Source organism: Triplophysa dalaica, chromosome 2 (genome assembly GCF_015846415.1).
Source record: "Triplophysa dalaica isolate WHDGS20190420 chromosome 2, ASM1584641v1, whole genome shotgun sequence".
Lineage (NCBI taxonomy): Eukaryota > Metazoa > Chordata > Actinopteri > Cypriniformes > Nemacheilidae > Triplophysa > Triplophysa dalaica.
The window spans coordinates 27,958,641-27,983,083 of NC_079543.1; the positions used below are offsets into that span (position 1 = coordinate 27,958,641).

A 24,443-nucleotide genomic window follows, 5' to 3' on the forward strand; every position below is an offset into this window, starting at 1 on the left:
TGAAATGTTGTAGAAAAAAACAAAGTTGTCGCGTCCTTTATCCAGCTCTATCCTCTTAGCACTTGTCAGGTCACCGCTTCCCATTCTCAGCTCTGCCATCAGGTCTGGGCATGAACTGCATCCTGCGGTAACCTTGGAACAAAGAGACAAGACTGGCTGAGAGTAGAGTAGTGTTCTGCACTCTTTGATGCAACAAGTACATCATTTGTTGTTGGATGTGTTCCTGGTTCCGGTTGATCTAAATAATGCAGCCTAAATCCTCTGAGGATTAATATTATGGAGGTGTAGTGTATGCAAGATTAAAAAGATGAGTCTTTAGTCTAGATTTAAACTGACAGAGTGTGTCTGCCTCCCGGACCGTGCAGGGAAGAATATTCCAAAGTTTAGGCGCTAGATAAGAAAAGGATCTACCACCTGCACTTGATTTTGAAATTCTAGGTATTACCAACTGACAGGACCCCTTAGAACGTAATGTACGTGGTGGTCTGTAATACAATAGAAGTTCATTCAAATACTGCGGCGCTAGACCATGTAGGGCTTTATAGGTAATAAGCAAGATCTTAAAGTTAATGCGATGCTTTATAGGTAACCAGTGCAAGGTTGACAGAACCGGGGTTATATGCTCATACTTTTTTGTACGTGTAAGAACTCGAGCTGCCGCGTTTTGAACCAGTTGCAGTTTTTGTAATAGGCCCGCAGGGCAACCACCTAGAAGTGCATTACAGTAATCTAGTCTTGATGTCATGAATGCATGAATTAATTTCTCTGCATCTGACAGTGACAGCATATGACGTAATTTAGATATATTCTTAAGATGGAAAAATGCAATTTTACAGGTGTTTGCGACATGGCTTTCAAATGAGAGAGTACTGTCAAATACAACGCCAAGATTCTTAGCTGATGACGAGGATTTTATGGAGCATCCGTCAATCGTTAAGCAGTATTCTTGGTTGTTACGCATAGCAGTTTTCGGTCCAGTAAGTAACACTTCTGTTTTGTCCGAGTTTAGTAGTAAAAAATTGTTACTCATCCACATTTTTAAGTCAACTATGCAATCCTTTATTCGATGAAACTGCTGGGTTTCATGAGGCATCGAGGAAATATAAAGTTGAGTATCATCAGCATAACAGTGAAAGCTAATTCCGTGTCGCTTTATTATATCTCCTAGAGGTAGCATGTATAATGCGAAGAGCAGGGGTCCCAAGACTGAGCCCTGTGGTACACCGTACTGGACTTGTGATTTGCGGGACACCTCATTGTTTATTGCTACAAATTGAAAACGGTCGGATAAATAAGACTTAAACCATTTCAATGCTATTCCGTTAATGCCGACGTAATTTTCGAGTCTATGTAGAAGTATGCTGTGGTCAATGGTGTCAAATGCAGCACTGAGGTCTAGCAGCACCAATAACGAAATACAGCCACGGTCAGACGCTAAAAGCAGATCATTTGTAACTCTGATCAAAGCAGTCTCTGTACTGTGACATGCTCGAAATCCAGACTGGAATTCATCATTAATGTCATTCCTTTGGAGGAAGGAGCATAATTGAGTTGAAACTACTTTTTCCAGAACTTTAGATATAAAAGGTAAATTCGATATAGGCCTGTAATTCCCTAGTTCTTTGGGGTCGAGTTTGGTTTTTTTTAAAAGAGGCCTTATAACAGCCACCTTAAATGCTTTAGGCACATGTCCTAATGTCAGAGATGAGTTAATAATACTAAGAAGAGGATCTATAATTTCGGGGAGCATTTCTTTCAGTAGTTTTGTAGGTATAGGGTCTAGCATGCATGTTGATGATTTAGATGATTTAATGATTTTAGACAGTTCATCGTGATCTACTGTAGAAAATAATTGCAATTTCTCCTTAGGGGTGCTGTAGTTAGTTTGTTCAGCGGATTTCACTACAGGTTGCATTGTTATAATTTTTTCTCTTATATCTTGGATTTTACTTGTGAAGTAGTTCATAAATTCATCACTGTTATGCTGATAATCAGAATCTGACGTCGATGACGACTTATTTTTTGTTAATTTAGCCACGGTGTTAAATAAGAACCTAGGGTTGTGATGGTTTTCCTCTATTAGTGTTGAAAAGTAGGCGGATCTAGACGTTTTTATTGCATTCCTGTAATTTCGAGTACTATCCTTCCATGCTATACGAAATACCTCTAAATTCGTTTTCTTAAAGTTGCGCTCCATTTTACGGGATGCTTTTTTTAGAGTCTGAGTGTGTTCATTATACCACGGTGTTGGGCTGCTATTTTTAATTTTCTTTAAACGCAGAGGAGCAACTGTGTCTAATATTTCCGAGAAAGTAGAGTTAAAATTTTCAATAGTAGTGTCAAAATCGTCAACGTTATTACTCATGCTGGATATTTTAGACAATTCAGGCAGATTATCGAGAAACGCATCTTTGGTAGTTGAAGTAATCGTTCTACCATATTTGTAACAAGGAGTTTGATTTGCAGCCGTAGGCCATTGAAGCAAACATAATATCAGATAATGATCCGAAATATCTTCACTCTGCTGAACGATTTTAACATCGTCCACATTTATACCATAAGAAAGTATTAAATCTAAAGTATGATTACGAAGGTGAGTGGGTCCTGACACATGTTGACTAACGCCCATGGAGTTAAGAGTGTCTTTGAAAGCCAGTCCCAAGGCATCTGTATCATTGTCTACATGGATATTAAAGTCACCGACGACAAGGACTCTATCTGCGGCCAGTACTAGTTCTGATAAGAACCCACCAAAATCTTTAATAAAATCTGTGTGGTGCCCTGGAGGCCTATATACAATAGCTAGAATAAATTTTAAAAATGTTTTGTCCTTAGTATTAGGTGTCGATACGTGAAGTACCATGACTTCGAAAGAACTGTACTTAAAATTAGACTTCTGAGAGGTAATAAAAGAATTCTTGTAAAGTGCAGCGACACCTCCCCCTCTACATTTTAGACGAGGCTCGTGTTTATAGTAATAATCATGGGGAACGGATTCATTTAGAGTAATAAAATCATCTGGCTTTAGCCATGTTTCTGTCAAACAAAGCATGTCTATTTTATGATCGGTTATCAAATCGTTAACAAAAAGTGCTTTATTTGAGAGAGATCTAATATTAAGCAATCCGAGTCGTAACAGCTGATTATCTGTATTTTGTTCATGTTTGATTTGTTTAACGTTTATTAAATTACTTTCAAGAGGTTTACGCAATATCTTATGTTTGCTAATCCGGGGGACAGACACAGTCTCTATTTTATGTTGTTTGTAAGAAGGGATTATTACATGTTGTATATTTTGTGTATTCTGTAACGCGAGACGGCAAGCAGACAGTTGGTTAAGCCATTCTGTCTCCTTCCTGACCTGGGCCCTAGGTAGTCAGACTTTAGCATTATTAAGACTGTGTGCCAAATTTCTAGAGAGGAGGGAAACCCCATCCCAGGAGGGATGGAGACCATCTCGTTTCAACAGGTCAGGTCTGCCCTCAAAACTCTTCCAGTTATTTATAAAATCTATATTATTCTGCAGGCACCACTCAGACAACCAGCCATTTAGTGATGATAATCTGCTATAAATCTCATCACCACGGTAAGCAGTAAGGGGGCCAGAGAATATTACAGTGTCTGACATCGTTTTTGCGAGCTCACACACCTCTTTAATATTATCTTTAGTGATCTCCGATTGACGGAGTCTAACATCATTTGTGCCGACATGAATAACAATCTTACTGTATTTACGATTAGCCTTAGCCAGCACATTTAAGTTTGACTTGATGTCAGGCGCTCTGGCTCCCGGTAAACATTTGACTATTGTGGCTGGTGTCTCTATGTTAACGTTCCGGACAATAGAATCACCGATCACTAGGGCACTTTCAGCAGGTTTCTCAGTCGGTGCGTCACTGAGCGGGGCAAACCTGTTCGAGACTTTAATCGGAACGGTTGAGTGATGTTTTGTCCTGCGACTATGCCGTCTCACCGTCACAAAGTTTCCCAGCTGCAGGGGATTTTCAACCGGAACCGAGCTGTGTGCGCTAACATTGCTCGCATCCGAAGTGTTTTCTACGGTTCTTACACTCTTACTATCCTCAAATAAAGATTGGATGCGAGACTCTAATTCTAAAATCTTCTCCGTCAGCCTAACTACTTCCCTGCATTTATCACATGTAAAACCCTCGCCGCTGACAGAGAAGGCTAAACTAAACATATGACATGAGGTGCAAGTAACAACAATAGGAATAGAAGCCATAACTCACCGGGTATGAAGTGCAATCCTAACTTACCAAGGTTGCTTGATGAGTCTTAGTATATACGCTTAAAAAGAGAAACAGTTAGCACACAAGACAAATAGGGGGAGATGATATTCCACAATGTAAACAGAAGGCAAGCTAACACGCTAATATGCTAGCGGCGTTACGTTTCAATGAATATAGGTTTAAAATATAAAGTTATAAATAATTCGGCAACGACAGTGATATGTAACGATAGTAAAATACACTAATAATAAGACCAAGAACAAATGTGAGGTGAAGCAAGTGTCAGAGGATACAAACTAGCCGCCGGCAGCGATGCAATCAGGAACCGGAAACCGTGCCGACAACGTGAGAAAACAGAGCTCACTCATTTTAGAGATCTGAACGCTGGACATGCTGGAACATACTGGTGTGGAGTGAAAACATCTCAATATACTGACACATTCACTCAAGTCCAGCTAGATATTAAAGACGGTGAGAAGTTTGAGATGTTTTAATTTGTTTCACATCATTTAAAATATATCACAGATCTTAACATGTGTTATTGTGATTTATAGATTTAGTTCTGTCTCATTGGTGGGTGAATAAATCTGTTTCTGTTGGTGATGAAGTCAATATTACCTGTCTGATCCCAGAGGAACATAAATCCAGTCCAAAGTTCTTCTGTAAAGAGGATGAAAAACACATCTGTCAAACCGTCAACAGATCTAAAGTGAAACTAAATGATTTCTCTGATAAAAGTGTTTTTACTGTGATCATCAGTGATGTGACAGAGAGAGATGCTGGAGTTTACTGGTGTGGAGCAGAAACCAGTCACACAGATTTCACTTTCATCTCTCTCACCACTAAAGTTTAACTCAAACTCATCAGTGAGTACATTCAGATGCACTCTATTTGATTAAGCCATCAAACATCTGTACAAAGATAGAGATGTTGAGGGAATGAAGTGTCAAATGAACAGACATAACTTTTGATTGACAGGTAAAGTGGGTGTGGTCAAAGTGACCGGCTACTTAGGAGGTCAAATCAACTTCAAATGTTATCACCATCAACACAAAAGCCATCCCAAATATATCATTAAAGAATCTGATGGATTGCTACAAGATAAATGGATGGACAGTGGAGATGTTTGTCTGTATGATGACACCAGTGCAGGAGTCTTGATGGTGTATTTTAGAGAGCTAAACGCTGGACATGCTGGAACATACAGGTGTGGAGTGAATACATCTCACTACATGGAAGTCCAACTGAAGGTTCAAGCAGGTGAGAAACCTCACAAAGAAATAACTTCAGGTCAATTTCAAATGGTCAATTTTCTCATGTTTGATTTGTCTGGTTGACAGCTTTTACAGAGAGAGTGAATAAATCTGTGGTTGTTGGTGATGAAGTCAATATTACCTGTCGGATCCCAGAGGAACATAAATCCAGTCCAAAGTTCTTCTGTAAAGAGGATGAAAATCACATCTGTCAAACCGTCAGCAGATCTAAAGTGAAACTAAATGATTTCTCTGATAAAAGTCTTTTTACTGTGATCATCAGTGATGTGACAGAGAGAGATGCTGGAGTTTACTGGTGTGGAGCAGAAACCAGTCACACAGATTTCACTTTCATCTCTCTCACCACTAAAGTTCAACTCAAACTCATCAGTCAGTACTTTATCTTTTTATTTTTCGTAATTGTATTTTCATCCCTATAAATATTCGCAAATCTCATTCTTGTGTGTGAAGTGCCTCCCGTGCTTGGAGATGAAGGAGGATCTGCTCAGATCGTGTGTCCTTATGATCCCATCTTTAATTCAAAGAAAAAAAAACTGATGAAGAGTTGTACAGATGAAAATACTCTCATGGAGATGAACAGATGGAGTGTGAATGATGACACGACAGCAAGTGTGTTTAGTGTGAACATCACTGGACTGACAGCAGAGGATGCTGGGAAATACTGCTGTGCAGTGACATTAGAAACAGACGTGATCTATCTTTACACTCATCTCATTATTATCATCAAACAGGGTGAGAGACATTTTCACTAATAATGAATATAAAAACTGACTTTGTTTGAATGTGAATCTTTATTATTTCTTCTTTAAAGAACTTCTCTTGAATAAGAGTGAAGGAGACAACATGTCAATGGAGTGCAAACATCACGCTGAATATCAGAAAGTCTTCTGTAAAGCACATGAAGTCTCAATGTGTGTCAATGATGGAGTTTCATTACAGTCAATCAGAGATGATGGATTCTCTTTAAGTGATGAAACATCTACTGGAGTCTTTACTGTAAACATCAGTCATCTGAGAGAAGAGCATTCTGGGATATACTGGTGTGGATCTCACATCATCACTAAAGTGCATTTGAACGTCATGAGAGGTGAGAGAATTTGTTTCATTACATTCATCATCAGACATAACTTTTTGCATTTATGATTGAAAATGCAGCTTTTATTTTAACAAATGAATCTGCATTCAGTTACAAATTTTACAGTTTTTATTAGTAGATCATTTTAAATAAAAAACATCAGTAACTTCATGTTACTATAAAACATTTGTGTTTAAAAAAATAACTATTGTTGTGACCTTATAGTGTCAGAATGTCAAAAAGGTGTTTTTTAGTAAAACTTTTCTGTTTAAAGATGTGTTTAGTTAAAGACAGTTTATATTGTTTTCAACAAGAGTGTTGTTGTTGTTAGTCGGAACCTGATTCCTGTTGTGAGTTAATAGTTCTGCTCTTGATAACCGATTCCCGTTTTGGATTACTCAAATTATGTGAATTTGTGTTTTTTGGAGTTTTGCCTTTTTGTTCATTGGTCATCTATTTTGGCTTTTTTGGATTGTTCATTGAACCGCTTTTCACTGGTACTCTGAGTTTGCTCTTCTGCCCAGACCAAAGGCGTGACAAACACTCGACCTACCAAAATGACTTCTCAGAGTACCAGCACCTCACCTTCTGCACCAGATATCCCAGATCCCTTCACTGAACTTCTCCAACTCCTGCGCACTCAACTCACCCCACCTCAGTCCAGCGTCAGTCCCATGGCCATACCTAACCGATTCTCAGGATCAGTGGAGGAGTGCAGTGGGTTCTGCTTGCAGTGCGAGTAATATTTCCAGATGCACCTGAGCTGTTCCCTACCAGCAAAGCTAAGATCGCTTTCATCATCTCTCTACTAGGTGGAAATGCTCTGAACTGGGCCAAAGGCATCTGGCAGGCTGGAGGACCGTTGATTTCCACACTCATTCTGTTTCTGCAACATCTCCTGGAAGTCTTCGGCAGGGCCGTGGCAGCGTCGCTCTTCAGTGGCTGATTATGCCAAACAGTTTTGATCCTTGGCTGCCGGCAGTGGATGGATCTAAGCAGCTCTGATTTCAGTAAATCGACAGGGCTTGGAACCTGGAATTCATTCACAGATGACCATGTTTGATGACACCATTGGTTTAGAAAGCACTGATTCAACGCTCGTCTCGGGAAGCTCAACGCCTGTATGCCTGTACCAAACACCGACCCACTGTATCTCCTTCATCCCCTCCTACACCTGCTGTCAGCTGCTCTTCACAACCCGAACCCATGCAACTGGGTCGTTTCCATCTCTTTGCTGAAGAACTAACTCGCAGACGCAATCTTAGCCTTTGTTTGTATTGTGGAGCACCTGGTCACCGTATAGCCAGCTGCGCGATCCGTCCCATGCAACCCGTGGTGAGTACTATTCATACACCCGCATCTGTTCCCTCTCTGGCTCATACCGATGTAGGGATGCCCTTAATTCTCATCTCTTTCAGCTAAAGCTTTGATTGACTCTGGAGCTGCAGGAAATTGTATTTCTCTGTCTTTACTCAACTCAATTGGGCTCAGGACAATAACCAAAGCACCATGTTCATACAAGACATTCTTGGGAAACCGTTGGGACGAGGCCGTATCTGTTTCCATTCACCTCGGGTCACACTAAAGATCGGGTCCCACCATTCAGAGTCGATCATGTTCTGGGTTCTGGAGGGTTCCACCTAAGATCTCATCCTGGGACGACCCTGGCTTCTTCTCCATCAACCCATCGTGGACTGGCAAACTGGAATAATTCTCCAGTGGGAAGAGAATTGCAAAGGATCCTGTCTGCCCATGAATATTCCGCCTGATTGAATTCTGCAAATCTCCCCTTTTAGGTCAACTCCTTTAAAAACCCAGAAGAGGTAATCCAAACCCACATCCCTGTAGAATATGGGTCATTCCAGGACGTTTTCTCTAAGCAGCAGGCTACGAAAACGTCCTCCTCACCGGCCATGGGACTGTACCATTGAGCTGCTGTCTGGGGCCATAACACCTAAAGGGAGAATCTACTCACTGTTGATCCCGGAACAGAAAGCCATGAAGGAGTATGTCGATGCGGCCTCCACACCAAGCGCTTTGCCTACCCTCTTCCTCTGATCCCTGCTTCCCTCGAACAACTCCGTCACGCCACCGTATCTTCCAAACTAGACCTCAGGAGTGCGTACAACCTGGTCCGGATTCGTTCTGGAGACGAGTGGAAGATCGCCTTCATCACACCCAGTGGGCACTATGAATACCATGTCATGCTCTTGGATTGGTAAATGCTCCACCGATCTACTAAAGCTTTATGAATAAGATATTCCGGGACCTTCTGGGAAAATTCACGATCCTCTACCTGGGGGACATTTTCATCTATTTCCGGACCCTGAAGGATCAGAGGAAGGTGAATGCCGTACACACCTGGCCCCAACCCAAAACTTTAAAGGAGATACAACGCTTCTTGGGGTTTGCCAACTTTTACAGACGGTTCATCGCGGGTTTTAGTACCATCGCTGCACCCCTCACGGCACCCCTAAAGGACCCAGACTCCTGTTCTGGAATTCAGAAGCCCTACACGCATTCCGAACCCTCAAGGAAGCCTTTTGCGCTGCGCCTACTCTCTGTCTACCCGACCCAGATTTACCTTTCATAGTAGAAGTGGACGCATCCGCATCCGGAGTTGTCGCAGTGCTCACAGCGTCAGGGGAACCCTCCTCGTCTACATCCATGTGCGTTTTTCTCATGCAAGATGTACCCAGCAGAAGGGAACTATGACATAGGCAACAAGGAGTGGAGACACTGGCTGAAAGGGGCCAAACATCCATTTTCGGTAATCACAGATCACTGCAACCTGAAATACCTTAAGAGCGGCAAGACTCAATTCCAGGCAAGCTCGATGGGCGTTATTCCTCGCACGATTCCTGTTCTCTGTCACTTACTGACCTGGTACCCAGTATCACTCTGATGTCAACATATCAGAGCCCAAACCCATACTCCCTACAGGAGTGTTCGTTAGTCCTATTCAATGGACACTTGACGCTTACATTTGGTCATATCACCACCGGGGTGCCCGAGGGTAAGATCTTCATTCCCCCCGAGCTCCATGACACCCTTGTGGACTCCGCTCACTCTGTTCTGGGATCAGGACACCCAGGCAGTCAGCTCACCCTCTCGCTCCTCTCAACCCGGTACTGCAGGCCTAGAATGTCTCAGGATATCTCCCGTTTCGTCAAGGGTTGCTGGGTCTGCACCATATCCATGACTCCACAATATCTTCCAGAGGGCAAGATAATGCCACTCCCAGGTCCCAATCGCCCAATTGCCAAGCGTGACATTGAGTTTTGTGCTCATTGTGATTTGTCGTGTTCCTGTAGCTCAGGTGGTAGATCATTCCATTATCAGTATAAAAAATTGTGGGTTTAATATCCAGAAAGCACATGTTGATAAAATATATGATGAAGAATGATTTAAAATGATGCTTGATCCGTTAAACACTGTTTATTGTTTAGAGTGAACTTGTACAGTATATGAGTATTTACTGGTTCATATTCTACAATTTTGTTTGTGTAATGACCAGTTTTGTGTTTTTTCCTTTTAATCCTCTGCACTCTTATAATATATTCAGATAATAGTTTATGACAAATAATCAGATTGTTGCAAATCAATATATCTAAAAAATAATCATGATAACTTTCTTTAAAATGTTAATTTTGGTAACAGAGTGTCTGTGAAACGCTGTTTGCTTGATGAACTGACGTGTTTTTTTCGACCACAGAAAATAGTTGAAGGTTCAGGGTGTAAATGTATCATAAACTGTGAAGCTTCAACACACACATTCAGGAAACCAACAGTGAGACAACATGAGCAGAAATAAATACACATAGATCAGCAGAGGTTGTGTGCAGTCTCCACATGACAAACTATTGTTACATAAAACCTAATTTATAGCTTATCATTCAGTGTCGAGGTGTGCCACCACAAAACCACTTTGTGTTATACAAAGAGACTTAAAACATCCACAAATATCATGATGAACAGAACAACAAATACTGTTTGTGAAATACTATTAAACATTAAGTTTGTATTGTACATTCATTGTAAAAAATTTTTTTAAAGAGATTAACAGTGTATTTAATGTGCATGTTTTTAATCATTATTATGTTTTCACAACTCTTGTGCTGCCAGTGCAATTCTCAAACAAATATATCAGTTATGAAATGTGTAAACTGGATATGAATACTAATCATTATAAATGTGTAAATATGAATAATGTTAATATGTATTTATGTAAATGTCTTCATGTGTCTATATATGGTTATTCTTCTTTTTACTTTCAGAATCCTCAGTGATGAAGAAGATCGTCTTCATTGTGTGTGTTTGTGTGATTCTGCTGCTGATTGGAGGAATCACTTTGATAGATTTTAAAATTAAATGCAACAAAACACCAGGTGAGTATAACACACAGATACACATAAAATATAACATAACATAAAATATACAATAATTTCGTTTTTCATTCTCTTCAGATCCTAAATCGTTACCCACAATCCCCTCTTCTGATGATGATATGCTGTACACTGCAGTCAGTTTCCACAAGTATGAAGATTCTGTCAGTGATGCTACAGTCACCTTCAGTAAGGACGAGATTTTAACAGAATACACCACTGTCATATACAACATGAGACTTGAATAACACAAACATTATTCAAAATTATTTTCACCTTTCCCACTGAAAATATAAACAAGTCACATTGTCTTTTATATATTCTTTTAAATATCATTACATTGGCACAGAACTGTTACAACTCTTTTGTTTTTCTAAGATATGAATAACTTTTTTGCTCCTGAAAACCAGGAGCTGTTTGAAATACAACTTCAGTTGTTAATACGTTTATTTTCATGCCTTTACATTTACAAATGCATTTTTTCTGTTCAAATCTCATTATATTACATCATATCTCATACTGTTTTAATTAAAATCACCTAAAAAGAAACTTTCCAAATCTAAACCCTGTTGGTGATGAATATTTAAAAAGAAAGATGAACTCTTATGCTTTTCTTTTGCTTGCTGTTCTTATTCTTGTGATCATATAAGGCAGATGTCACAGTTGTGTTTTCTTGTGACAAATAAACTTGTGTGTCAAATGTCAGATGGTGTGATTAATAACAGGAAACGGTTTAAGGTTTCAAAAGTTTCCACAAGCCTCTTCTCTCTCTGCAAAAGCTGGTTTCTGGTCACTGAATTTGTTTTTACATTTGCTTGAGTTTGGCAAGTGTATTTTTATATAGAGTACAAATGTGTGATTTTCCTTTTATGATTTGTGTTGATAATATTATGTGTTCAACAATCTTTACGGCAGCAGACACACTAAACACACACAGATGTGATGATGTGTAAATGAATGTTGTGGCTCAATCTAGAGGTGAATATTAGTAAGAGTTCTGACTGACTGGTGCTGTCTGTGGTTCTGAACTCACAGATGACTGTTAAAGTGATTCTTAAACACAAAAACTGATCATATCACAAATGAAAACTTTTATTTTCTTGGAGCACATCAACTTTCAAAACTCATTGGTGACCAAATCTTTATCAACATGGATATATTTCTATATGAACATATTTTAAACATGCCAGTCTAATTTTGTCCTCAAAAAGCAATGTCAATGTTCTGATAGCACATCCCAGCTGAATGACGAAAATATGTACATTTTCACTGTATTGGAATACATAAGTATTTAACTTTTAACATTCAGTCAATATAAAAATACATATTGAAAAAAAAGATTTAAATTTCAAAGGTTGATCTCCAGTCACAAATGTAGACAGGCATCTATCTACATAGACCATATAGTGGAAGGTTTAAACAATGTCACTCTAAAGATGTTTCTTCATCAATGTTTTTTTATGAAGGATGTGCGTGATGATGATACACACTGATTTAGCTACTTTCTGACACTATCAATCTGATTGACAGTAATTAATTTAAGGCTCTAACTAATATAAAGATTCATTTTATCTTAACCAACACAACATTTTCTTGATTCACAGTCCAAATAAAGTTGCATTTTTTAACCGTACTGCATTAACCGGTACTGCCTAGTACAAAAGTTATCTCAACTATAGTGATCACCTATGTCATAAACTAGAGCTAATTAAATATAAATGTTTTTCTTAGCAACAATGCAATTTTACAGACTTGAAAAGGTTTTTCTGAGACATTTTCATCCGATGTCTGAGACCTGACAGCCTGGGGATGTACAATAGTTTATCAAGTCTCACCTCCCTCAAACTCATCATCTCCTTTCTGCTTCCACACACTGTAAAAAGTGTTTTTGTGTCTCAATAGCCTTATTGTATAGTGATAAGCAGCTTCTACTTAAAAATAAACAAATTTATAACATTTATAGTTTAACTTAAAATGGATCATGAGCTGTGGGTCATGACCGAAAGGACAAGATCCCAGATACAGGCGGCTGAAATGAGCTTTCTCTGCAGGGTGGGTGGGCGATCCCTTAGAGATGGGGTGAGAAGCTCGGTCACTCAGGAGGAGCTCAGAGTAGATCCGCTGCTCCTCCACATCGAGAGGGGCCAGCTGAGGTGGCTCAGGCATCTTTTCCGGATGCCCCCTGGACGCCTTCCCGGGAAGGTGTTCCGGGCATGTTCCACCGGGAGGATACCCCGGGGAAGACCTAGGACACGCTGGAGGGACTATGTCTCCCGGCTGGCCTGGGAACGCCTCGGTGTCCCCCTGGACGAGCTGGAGGAAGTGTCTAGGGAGAGGGAAGTCTGGGCATCCCTGCTTAGACTGCTGCCCCCGCGACCTGGCCAAGGATGAAGCGGAAGAAGATGGATGGAAGGATGGAACTTAAAATCCTTTGTTCATGCAACACAACAATATAATTTACAAGAAAAGCTCAAACGTATGCATAAAGTGAATGGAAAAATTTGAGTTGTGCAAACTACAGTTAAAATTAAGTAAACCTAACTAACATTTCCAGTGCAATGAACTTAATATTATCAGTACAAATGCTATGAGTTATACCCATAAGTTTGATCATTCATTCTCTTTTAAACAAAAAGCACTTTTGGGGCATTTATATAGATGTTAATAAGATGTGTAACGAAATTTAAGATGTATTTAGTAATATTGATGTTGTATTGTAGTGAAAATTTGTTTTTCTGTGAAGTTACCACTCAGGGGATTTGTGTTTGCTTTGGTAAGTATAGACCCTGTTCAACCCATCATGTTGCTAACCACAATGCGGAAGACACACATCAGAAATGCATTATGTTGTGAGCTTCTGTGGAGAATCATTCAACGACTGACATCAAATCAGACATCAATTATTTCAAAACTGTTTGTTATAATTCTATACTTCACTATTCTATATGGACATTAAAGTAAATGAATGAGATATTTAAGTACAGCCTACATGAGCACTATAAGTTGATCATGCTACATCATTTTTTTAAGTAAAAGATGGTCAAGTGAACTGATATATTTGTGTAAACGCAACAAAGATTATCTTGATATTTTTACTTAAAATCTCTTTAAGTTAAAACCATGATGCAAAAATGGTGCACATTTATTTTAAGTAAAGTCAGCACATTATTTTTGACAGCACTGTAAAATCAAATAGTATACCTTACTTGAACAGAGTTAGTATGTTTACTTAAATTGGCAAAAATGTTGATTTTACTAGACATTGTTAATTGTAGTTAAACATTGTTCGAGCATGCTCAAAAGAACGTCTTGAACATTTCAAGTAATTTTACTCAGTTTTTGTTAGCTATATTAAAAACAAGATTCATTTGATGTCAACATTATTGTGAATATATCTTGTGTTCATTGTCAAGAAGAGGTTTTGTACACGTTTGTTATTTGATCAATAAATGCAATTGATGCGATCTCCTGTTCCTGACCATTTTTAGGTAAATTAAAGCTTCTCTGAATAAGTCATATTTAGTGTTTATTTATTCAATATGTATCATTCATAATAAGCAGATGAACTGTTGTCGGTTATATAAACTAATATTACTCCATTTTTAAAAGAATTTCATATTGAGAAATATTAGGTAGACTTTATCTAATTTCTTTTAGTGTGTTATGACACATATCTGATCAATGTAGGTACTCTTTACTTACAAACATAGAATAAAATCTACTCAATCTTATTGTGAGTAGATTCAGGAAGTTTACATGTAGTTTACTTTGCTACCTAATAGATGTGAGTAAAATTTAACTGATTTGCACGTGTAATATTTACTAACACTCAAGAATTATTTTTTCAGTGTGGTGAATTTAGGACTCATCACAAAAAAAACTGAAGCATCACACTGATGAAGAGTGACATCGTTTAATGACATTTGAGGTAATAAAGAAGAATAATGTTGCTTATTCGTCACATGTTGTGTTGAGTCTTCCGGGTCAGAGATACGATCTGACAGCCGCCTCTGATCTACAACAGCACCTGTACTTTAATACACAATCCTCTCTGATCTGTGTGAATAAAACACTTCACATGTGTATCTTACATCACTTTAGATTTGTACATACAGCAGATAAACATTATTGAGAGCATATCAGAAATATAGTTGTATGTGTTTACTGGTCAGTGTGATCACTTATATAATTCATCTGTATATGACTTCAAACATGTAAAACTTCAACTCAAATCATCATAATGTGGTGTTTCACTCCCCCTGTTGGCTATTCTTTGTCATTACACAAATCATTACATGTGTCACGTGATCATTTCACTATGATCTCATGAACACAATGAGCTGTGTTCAACTGCTGGAAATCTATAGTGACTGACGTTTGACATAGAATACAAATAATATATATTGAGATTATATGATATTGAGATCAATCGTTTAAAGTCCACACATCATCTTAATTTGTAATGTGAAGCAGTGGATTGTGGGATTATGTTTTATCTCTAAAACTTTCCGATATTTACAACATATGTAAAGACATGATCAGAAAAACAAGAAACTAATAAACTTTAATGAGTTGAGTTCATGAGTGAAGAGTGATGTCCACTAGAGGACGCTGTTTGAGTGTGTTGAGTCACTGATGATAGTGGGCGGGGTCAGTAAAGCTGATGATCAATGATAAGAGATGAAAAAAGAGGAAGAAAGTCAAGCAGTCACATGTAGAGACACACAGACAACATTCAGCATCAAGAAGATCAACAGAGCTGCTGTGAAGCTGAACTCAAGTCACAATGAACATCCTCCTCATCTTCACTTTCTTCATCATCTCAGGTCACAACTTTTCTCTTTCTCTACTGCAGCATTGACAATTTAATCTGTGCTCCAATCTCATCATATTGTTGTGTGTATGTGTATTAGATTGAGGGCACTAAACAATTCCTTGTGCGGAGCCCCAACACAACAACTATGCGTCGTTTTGTAACACTTTTTTCTGTCTCTCTCTCTCTTAAAACACAACCTTTGACTTAGTTTAACTCAGTTAACCCCAGATTAAAGTGACAGGGGGACAACTCAGAATACTGCAATTAAACACAAATTGTAACGATCCTTCCAAAATTCTCAGTTTCTCAGGAAATTAGAAAACACTGTACATTTTAAAAGAATTTTCAAAGTTTTGAAGCAGTTTTTTAAATATTTTTTATTGCTTAGAAATTTGAAGAGTTTGGTTCCAAAATGAGATAACTCATTTAAAAAATAAATGATTTTGTTATCATGTGTTTATTGTGTTTTTATTGTGTATCTGTGTTTTTTTTTTTTGTTATTATGGCTTGAACCACAACAAACCAACTGCAGTTTGATTTATTAATTTGAATGAACAAAAAACTGAGTTAAATCATTTTGGCAACAAACTCTTTATTTGCAAATATCCAGCATGAAGGGTGACTAATATTAAGGCAAAAAATATAAATAGTTAAAAATGGATTTACAAGATTTCAAAAGGAGAGCAGAAATAGAAGCAAATAAAATATAGGGAATATTGTTAATCTTACTGTAATACACAAGATCTGTTATAGATTCTCATCGTGAGGTAAAATACTGAGCCTGACAAACTGCACTCTTAAATAAGCTTCTACAAATAGTGTTTCATAGAGAAGTAATAGAAGAGACAGGTATCCCCCAAAACTCGTTCAGTAAAAGAGGTTCATAAAGAATCATTTGGTTCTCAACTTTCTAAGGAACACTACAAGAAATCTTTATTGAAACAAAATGTTATTTTTGGATGTTATTAGTTATTTATAAAACTATACAGAATTGTGTGTTTTGTGTGTGAGGTGTGTCAGATGAGGGAGAACTCGAGGTCCCTCCAGGACTGCGTTGAGAACCACTGTTCTATGTCATTGTGATGTGAAACATAAGTGTGTCTGTCAGCTTTATATCCCTCCATTATTACTTGTCTAAAGATGTATCATAGATGTTAAAGACAAATTTATCAAATTATTCTGATCATTTCCACTGAACATATTTGACCTGTAAGCCAATGATTTGGCAACAAAAACACACAACTCTATCATTGTATTATCATTATACAAAAGTCATGATCAGCTTATCATATTCATTTATATGCTGTTTGTAAATAAACGTTTGTAAATGTAACTGATGACCGCTGTCTGACATTAGAGAGCTGTGGACAGACGGAGGTGAAAAAAGATTTTGCTTTGATTGTTTTGTGACTCTTGTGAAGCCACAAATGTTTTATTTTCTTCAACCTGCTCAGAATTATTTTCACACACATCAGAGTTTGTCACTTATAACAGACAGCATCACTATATTTGACTTTATTGTTTTCTGAGTACAACTATGTGCAGTTCTCTCATTGTTCCTTTCAGTTTTAACTCTGATGTCTGTACTGATCACGTCCGCTCTTTAGCTTTATTTACGCTGCTCTTAGTGCTCTGTCTTTCTCTTACTCTGGACATAGAATTATATGATTATATATGTGTGGATAAAACATGTGTTGATAACAGTAAGAATCTGATTGACAGGTGGTGTGAGATGCTTTGATGTGATTGGATATTCTGGAGGAAGTGTTCTTGTTTCTTTGCGGAAACCTTGGTGTAAAGACTGTTCGAAATTCATGACCAAACTGAATCCACACACCAACATTATAAACTACAAGAAACATAAACAGTGGATTAATGAAGGAAGATTCACTCTGTTTTGCAACAAATATAACAATCTCATGATCTACATCAGAGATATGAACACACAGGATTCTGGAACATACCGGATTGGTGTTGGTAAATGGTCTATTGATATCACTCTGACTGTGAAAGAAGGTGAGTTATTATAAACATGAGTGAAGTATCTACTGATCATGTCAAAGATACTGATGATGTGAAATAAATGTCTTGATATGTGATTGACAGATACATGTTGTGGGGCGTCACAAAGACTGATGGTGAATACTGGACAAACTGCAAACTTCACCTGTCAATATTCACAAGATTATAAAACCAATTACAAGATCATATTTAAAGAAAGAAAAGACTCAATTGATGAGGTGATCTACCCTTACACATGGGGGAAAAAAGAACAATTGACTAAATCTGATAACAAAGATAAAAATCTGTTCAGTGTGAGAATAACTAATGTGAGATCAGAAGATGCAGGAGTTTATTTATGTGGAGTAACAGACTCAGACTACAGTTACTCCTACAGTTACTCCATTCTTACTGCTGTTCATCTTCACATTATGAGTGAGTAGAAGAAACTCTCAATAACATCTTCTGTAAATTCACACAGTCTGTGTTTGCTGCTGTAATATATGATGAAGACACTGATTCATTCTCACGTGATGTTGATGATTGACAGGTGAAGTGGGTGTGGTCAGAGCGAGTGGATACTCAGCAGGTGGAATCATCTTCAAGTGTCATCACCATCAATACAAAAGCAACACAACATATGTGATTAAAGAATCAGATGGATGTTGTGAGAGGAAGTATCCATCAGTTCAGGATCAATGGATGGACAGTGGAGATGTTTGTCTATATGACGACACCAGAGCAGGAGTCTTGATGGTGTATTTTAGAGATCTGAACGCTGGACATGCTGGAACATACTGGTGTGGAGTGAATCCATCTCAATATACTGACACATTCACTCAAGTCCAGCTAGATATTAAAGACGGTGAGAAGCTTGAGATGTTTTTATTTGTTTCACATCATTTAAAATATATCACAGATCTTAACATGTGTTATTGTGATTTAGTTTTGTCTCATTGGTGGGTGAATAAATCTGTTTCTGTTGGTGATGAAGTCAATATTACCTGTCGGATCCCAGAGGAACATAAATTCAGTCCAAAGTTCTTCTGTAAAGAGGATGAAAATCACATCTGTCAAACCGTCAGCAGATCTAAAGTGAAACTAAATGATTTCTCTGATAAAAGTCTTTTTACTGTGATCATCAGTGATGTGACAGAGAGAGATGCTGGAGTTTACTGGTGTGGAGCAGAAACCAGTCACACAGATTTCACTTTCATCTCTCTCACCACTAAAGTTCAACTCAAACTCATCAGTGAGTACATTCAGATGCACTCTATTTGATTAAGCCATCAAACATCTGTACAAAGATAGAGATGTTGAGGGAATGAAGTGTCAAATGAACAGACATAACTTTTGATTGACAGGTAAAGTGGGTGTGGTCAAAGTGACCGGCTACTTAGGAGGTCAAATCAACTTCAAATGTTATCACCATCAACACAAAAGCCATCCCAAATATATCATTAAAGAATCTGATGGATTGCTACAAGATAAATGGATGGACAGTGGAGATGTTTGTCTGTATGATGACACCAGTGCAGGAGTCTTGATGGTGTATTTTAGAGAGCTGAACGCTGGACATGCTGGAACATACAGGTGTGGAGTGAATACATCTCACTACATGGAAGTCCAACTGAAGGTTCAAGCGGGTGAGAAACCTCACAAAGAAATAACTTCAGGTCTATTTCAAATGTTCAATTTTCTCATGTTTGATTCGTCTGGTTGACAGCTTTTACAGAGAGAGTGAATAAATCTGTGGTTGTTGGTGATGAAGTCAATATTACCTGTCGGATCCCAGAGGAACATAAATTCAGTCCAAAGTTCTTCTGTAAAGAGGATGAAAATCACATCTGTCAAACCGTCAGCAGATCTAAAGTGAAACTAAATGATTTCTCTGATAAAAGTCTTTTTACTGTGATCATCAGTGATGTGACAGAGAGAGATGCTGGAGTTTACTGGTGTGGAGCAGAAACCAGTCACACAGATTTCACTTTCATCTCTCTCACCACTAAAGTTCAACTGAAACTCATCAGTCAGTACATTATCTTTTTAGTTTTTGTAATTGTCTTGTCATCACTATAAATATTCACAAATCTAATTTCTGTGTGTGAAGTGTTTGGAGATGAAGGAGGATCTGCTCAGATCGTGTGTCCTTATGATCCCATCTATAAATCAAAGACAATAAAACTGTTGAAGAGTTCTACAGATGAAAATACTCTCATGGAGATGAACAGATGGAGTGTGAATGATGACACGACAGCAAGTGTGTTTAGTGTGAACATCACTGGACTGACAGCAGAGGATGCTGGGAAATACTGCTGTGCAGTGACATTACAAACAGACGTGATTTATCTTTACACTCATCTCATTATTATCATCAAAGAGGGTGAGAGACATTTTCACTCATGATGAATATAAAAACTGACTTTGTTTGAATGTGAATCTTTATGATTTCTTCTTTAAAGAACATCTCTTGAATAAGAGTGAAGGAGACAACATGTCAATGGAGTGCAAACATCACGCTGAATATCAGAAAGTCTTCTGTAAAGCACATGAAGTCTCAATGTGTGTCAATGATGGAGTTTCATTACAGTCAATCAGAGATGATGGATTCTCTTTAAGTGATGAAACATCTACTGGAGTCTTTACTGTAAACATCAGTCATCTGAGAGAAGAGCATTCTGGGATATACTGGTGTGGATCTAACATCATCACTAAAGTTCATCTAGAAGTAAATAGAAGTAAGTGCTACAATCTCAGAGCCAGATATATTGCGATACAGAGAGAATCTGGGTCCATATGTTGACTGTGACTTTGGGTAATAAAACTACACTTTCTTCTTTCTGTAACCATGAAACTGTTAAGGGAAATGGGCATCCACCCACACATGAACTATAACCAGCATGAAGGTTATCAGCATCAGGTTGTCATCTACTTAGAAAACAGAAGTGAGAAAAATCTACAGCCTGAAATAGATATGTGTGAAATTCACAGTTGCAAATGATCATAAACCATCAGACCTTGAAGATGTTTGAAGTTTTTGTAGATTTGGGATTGACATTATAGATTCATGCTGTTTGTGTCACATCTTTTATTAAAGCGCATGGGATGCGTTGTTTTGAGTATTTGAGATTTAAAGGCAGTAATGACATTTAACTGCTTTGTGTTTTAACTTGTTCCCATATTCCAAATTTGATCTGATAATCTCCAAATTTGTGGAACTTGCGTGTTTGTATGTTCTTCAGGTGTTTTTGAAAAGATCCTCGCTGGTATCTGTGTGACTCCATTGTTGATCGGAGCCTTGATCCTGATTTTATATAAATGTATATATCTCAAGACTCGAGGTGATGCACAAACACACACACACAAACACACTTTTTAACGGTCTGCTGGTCTTGTGTGACCTGGTACAGTTTCAGCTTCCCCTTCTATTTTTAAATCACAAGATGTTTAAGCCATTTCATGTAAATTTGATGAGACGCTGAATTGACGTAAATGAAAAATAAAATATAGCAAACTAAAAAGTACAAATTGGAACTGTTGTAACTGTGATGACTTTTCATCATGTTTTATGTTACATTCACTCAACTCAATAATTTAACCAATTACAGCAACTTACAGTATATCTAGTTTAATATTGAAAATATGAGGTTAAAATCACTCAAAATTAAAAACGAAATAAGTAAAATTAAATTGTGTCACGTGTGAGGTATAAGGTATAACAATATATGTTTTCTTTTTTGTATTTTATTGTGTTCCAGGCACAAATGGACAGACAGAGAAAAAGCAGAGGACGAAAGAAGAAGTGAGTTGTGTGTGTAGACGTCTGGCTCAAAAAAAATATTTGTTGAATTTACTTTAAAAAGCTGCGTCAAGTGGTTCCATGCAACATAATTCGAACAAATAAAACTTTAATTGTATGAACACAATAAATTTAAGTAATATTGCCAAGCTTTTAAACCAGTCATGTTGAATTAACTTGTTAATATTAAGTAAACTCAACAATAGGTCCAATATTGGGGGGCACGGTGGCTTAGTGGTTAGCACGTTCGCCTCACACCTCCAGGGTTGGGGGTTCGATTCCCGCTTCCGACTTGTGTGTGTGGAGTTTGCATGTTCTCCCCGTGCCTCGGGGGTTTCCTCCGGGTACTCCGGTTTCCTCCCCTGGTCCAAAGACATGCATGGTAGGTTGATTGGCATCTCTGGAAAAATTGTCCGTAGGGTGTGAGTGTGTGAGTGAGTGAGTGTGTGAGTGAATGAGTGAGTGTGTGTGTGCCCTGCGATGGGTTGGCACTCCATCCAGGGTGTATCCTGCCTTGATGCCCGATGACTCCTGAGATAGGCGCAGGCTCCCCGTGACCCGGGGTAGTTCGGATAAGCGGTAGAAAATGGATGGATGGAAGGTCCAATATTTTAGGGTTTGCGTTTTACTCAACGATGTTAAATTGACCAGTCAAATGCTTGTGTAGTTAAGCTGACGTAATTTACTTTAATTCAGTTACTTGGATTATTTATGTACTGTGAACAAGGATGGGTTAAGTAAAACTAACAGCAGCAACAGTTAATTTTTGTGAGTACAGGCGATGATGAGATAAAAACGTCCTCAAAAATATGATGAAATATTTTCAGGAGTCTAATGCTGCCTGTGACTACGAGAATGTTCAAGACCTCAGACCGGAGCGGTTAGCCTCACACTATACAGAAGCTGTGATATATTCTACTGTTGGGATCACCGCAAATTCTCCTCATCCACACACGACATATTCTGCTGTACAATTACCCACAATCCCATCTGATGATGTGCTGTACGCTGCTGTCAGTTTCCACAAGCAAGAAGATTCTCTCAGTGATGCTACGGTCACCTTCAGTAAGGACGAGATTTCAACCGAGTACGCCACTGTCAATCGCAAAACAAGACTCAAATGAAAGCTTTTTGTATTTATTTGTCATTTATATACCTCGTAGTGATTTTGGTTTGTGTTTAATATTATACAATATCACATTAGGCACATTTAACCCAGTGAAGAACTTTATGCCGATCCAGACTTGCAGTGGCGGTTCTACATTGAATCACTCCCCGGGCGAGATCCGCTCTGGGTGCCCCCCCATCTACTCCCACCCATCCGAGAGAAAAAAAGCCATGTTTTACCATAACTATATAAGTGTAAGACGAACCTTATATTTCTCAATTGCACAAATCCTTCAACAGAACATTTTAAAAACACAATTCTGCACAAATCAGTATAAGTTATCAGAACTTAAATATACTCTATGTACATAAATGTTGCAACATATGTACATGATGTACATATGTATCATGATGTAACACGACCAGAGAACAACAACATTAAAATATTAAGAATAATATACAAATAAAATATAGAAAAAATATTCTAAATAGCACAAATCCTTCATCACACAAAAGCAAATCTAATTATTACACTATTGCACTAAGAACAGAAAACACAAACTAAAACCTGACCTTTCTGGCCTTCCTTAATGCAAAATCATCAATAATGTCATCATACGAAATCTGCCCCCTATTGAGTTATTGATACTGATGATAGGAAGGCCAGTGAGCTGTTCTTGAGACATGGTTGACCTCAGGTATGACTTGATCAACTTTTGAAAAGCTCCTCTCTGCTTGAGCCACAGTGACTGGCAGAGTAAGTGTAATCCTGAGAGCAGTCCAAAAGTTGGGGTAGATCTCTGATAGATCCTTATTATGCATAAAAGTGATAAAATTCAAGGAGGCTGATGGTTTTTGATGGCTGACCAGTGACAGAGGATTCTCCAAAATACTTTAGAAGTGCCCATGAATTTGCAATTGAAATTGACATCAAAAGACAGTAGGCTACAGTATAACTCTTATGAATTGCAAATTTAAATAAACATGCCCTTACATGCCAAATGTCTGTCATGACTCATTAGACGCTTTATTAATCTAATCTAAGGGAGGAACAATTAGCTCCTTGGTTACTGCCTCAAATTATATTCTTTGTCACGCAACAGAGTTATAGCAAATGTTTGCCTTTGAACACATCCAGACATATGTTAATTTCGTTGGCTAATTACAGGGCCCAACATTAACCCCAATGATGGAAATAAATAATAACTTTACTTGTAACAGTTTTATTGCAAAGCACAATCTTATGGTGAAATTAGATCTCGTGTTTGTTGAGTTAAGACCGAATTATTGTTGTATAAGCATCATAGCAAGAAGGCTAACAAACGTAAGAGTTAACGTTACCACCCATTAACATGAGCCCTTCATTGATGATGGATAACGTCACCGTAATCATACAGAGAGAACGTAGTTACATACCTTTATCTTTTGCTCCTTTCTCCGCTTCTACTTTGATTTTTTCTTATATTGGGCACCTGACGGCTTAAACCTTTTTCTCTCCATCGCTTTCATGTTTATCTGGCACTCGACAATCAAGACTAAACCACTTCACCTCCACATAATTGTTTTGGGTTAACTTTTTTTATTAGCCATTTCACACACAATGCAGAAAAAAAACGTGGAAAAATAGGCCTGTGCTTTAAAATTATGAATGAAATGTGCGTTATTTAGAAGAAAGTCAAGGTGTGACTGATTTTAGCCCACTAAATGGGCCCCCCTCCTTGTCCGCTCCATTTGGG

The 24,443-nt window shown here is 38.1% G+C and overlaps 2 protein-coding genes across 4 annotated transcripts; both read left to right on the forward strand.

Moving 5' to 3' along the window:
• Positions 1-1,660: 1,660 nt before the first annotated feature.
• On the forward strand, positions 1,661-11,532 carry LOC130433220 (polymeric immunoglobulin receptor-like). 3 transcript variants are annotated; one of them, XM_056762975.1, is made up of 8 exons: positions 1,661-4,721; positions 4,805-5,116; positions 5,229-5,510; positions 5,591-5,893; positions 5,975-6,256; positions 6,336-6,611; positions 10,877-10,987; positions 11,066-11,532. In XM_056762975.1, exons 3-8 carry the CDS (start codon positions 5,360-5,362, stop codon positions 11,230-11,232), a joined length of 1,290 nt encoding a protein of 429 aa, XP_056618953.1. In that variant the 5' UTR covers positions 1,661-4,721; positions 4,805-5,116; positions 5,229-5,359; the 3' UTR covers positions 11,233-11,532. The 3 variants fall into 3 exon arrangements, with proteins under 3 accessions (XP_056618953.1, XP_056618963.1, XP_056618971.1); XM_056762985.1 differs by having other exon boundaries at positions 5,010-5,116; XM_056762993.1 differs by lacking the exons at positions 10,877-10,987; positions 11,066-11,532 and adding an exon at positions 7,124-7,225.
• Positions 11,533-15,707: 4,175 nt separating this feature from the next.
• Positions 15,708-22,733, forward strand: LOC130433581 (uncharacterized). Its single transcript, XM_056763516.1, has 12 exons — positions 15,708-15,810; positions 17,523-17,816; positions 17,907-18,236; positions 18,352-18,666; positions 18,748-19,053; positions 19,166-19,447; positions 19,528-19,830; positions 19,912-20,184; positions 20,264-20,539; positions 21,044-21,142; positions 21,560-21,603; positions 22,428-22,733. The coding sequence occupies exons 1-12, from the start codon at positions 15,771-15,773 to the stop codon at positions 22,722-22,724; spliced, it is 2,859 nt and encodes a 952-aa protein (XP_056619494.1). The 5' UTR covers positions 15,708-15,770; the 3' UTR covers positions 22,725-22,733.
• Positions 22,734-24,443: the final 1,710 nt, after the last annotated feature.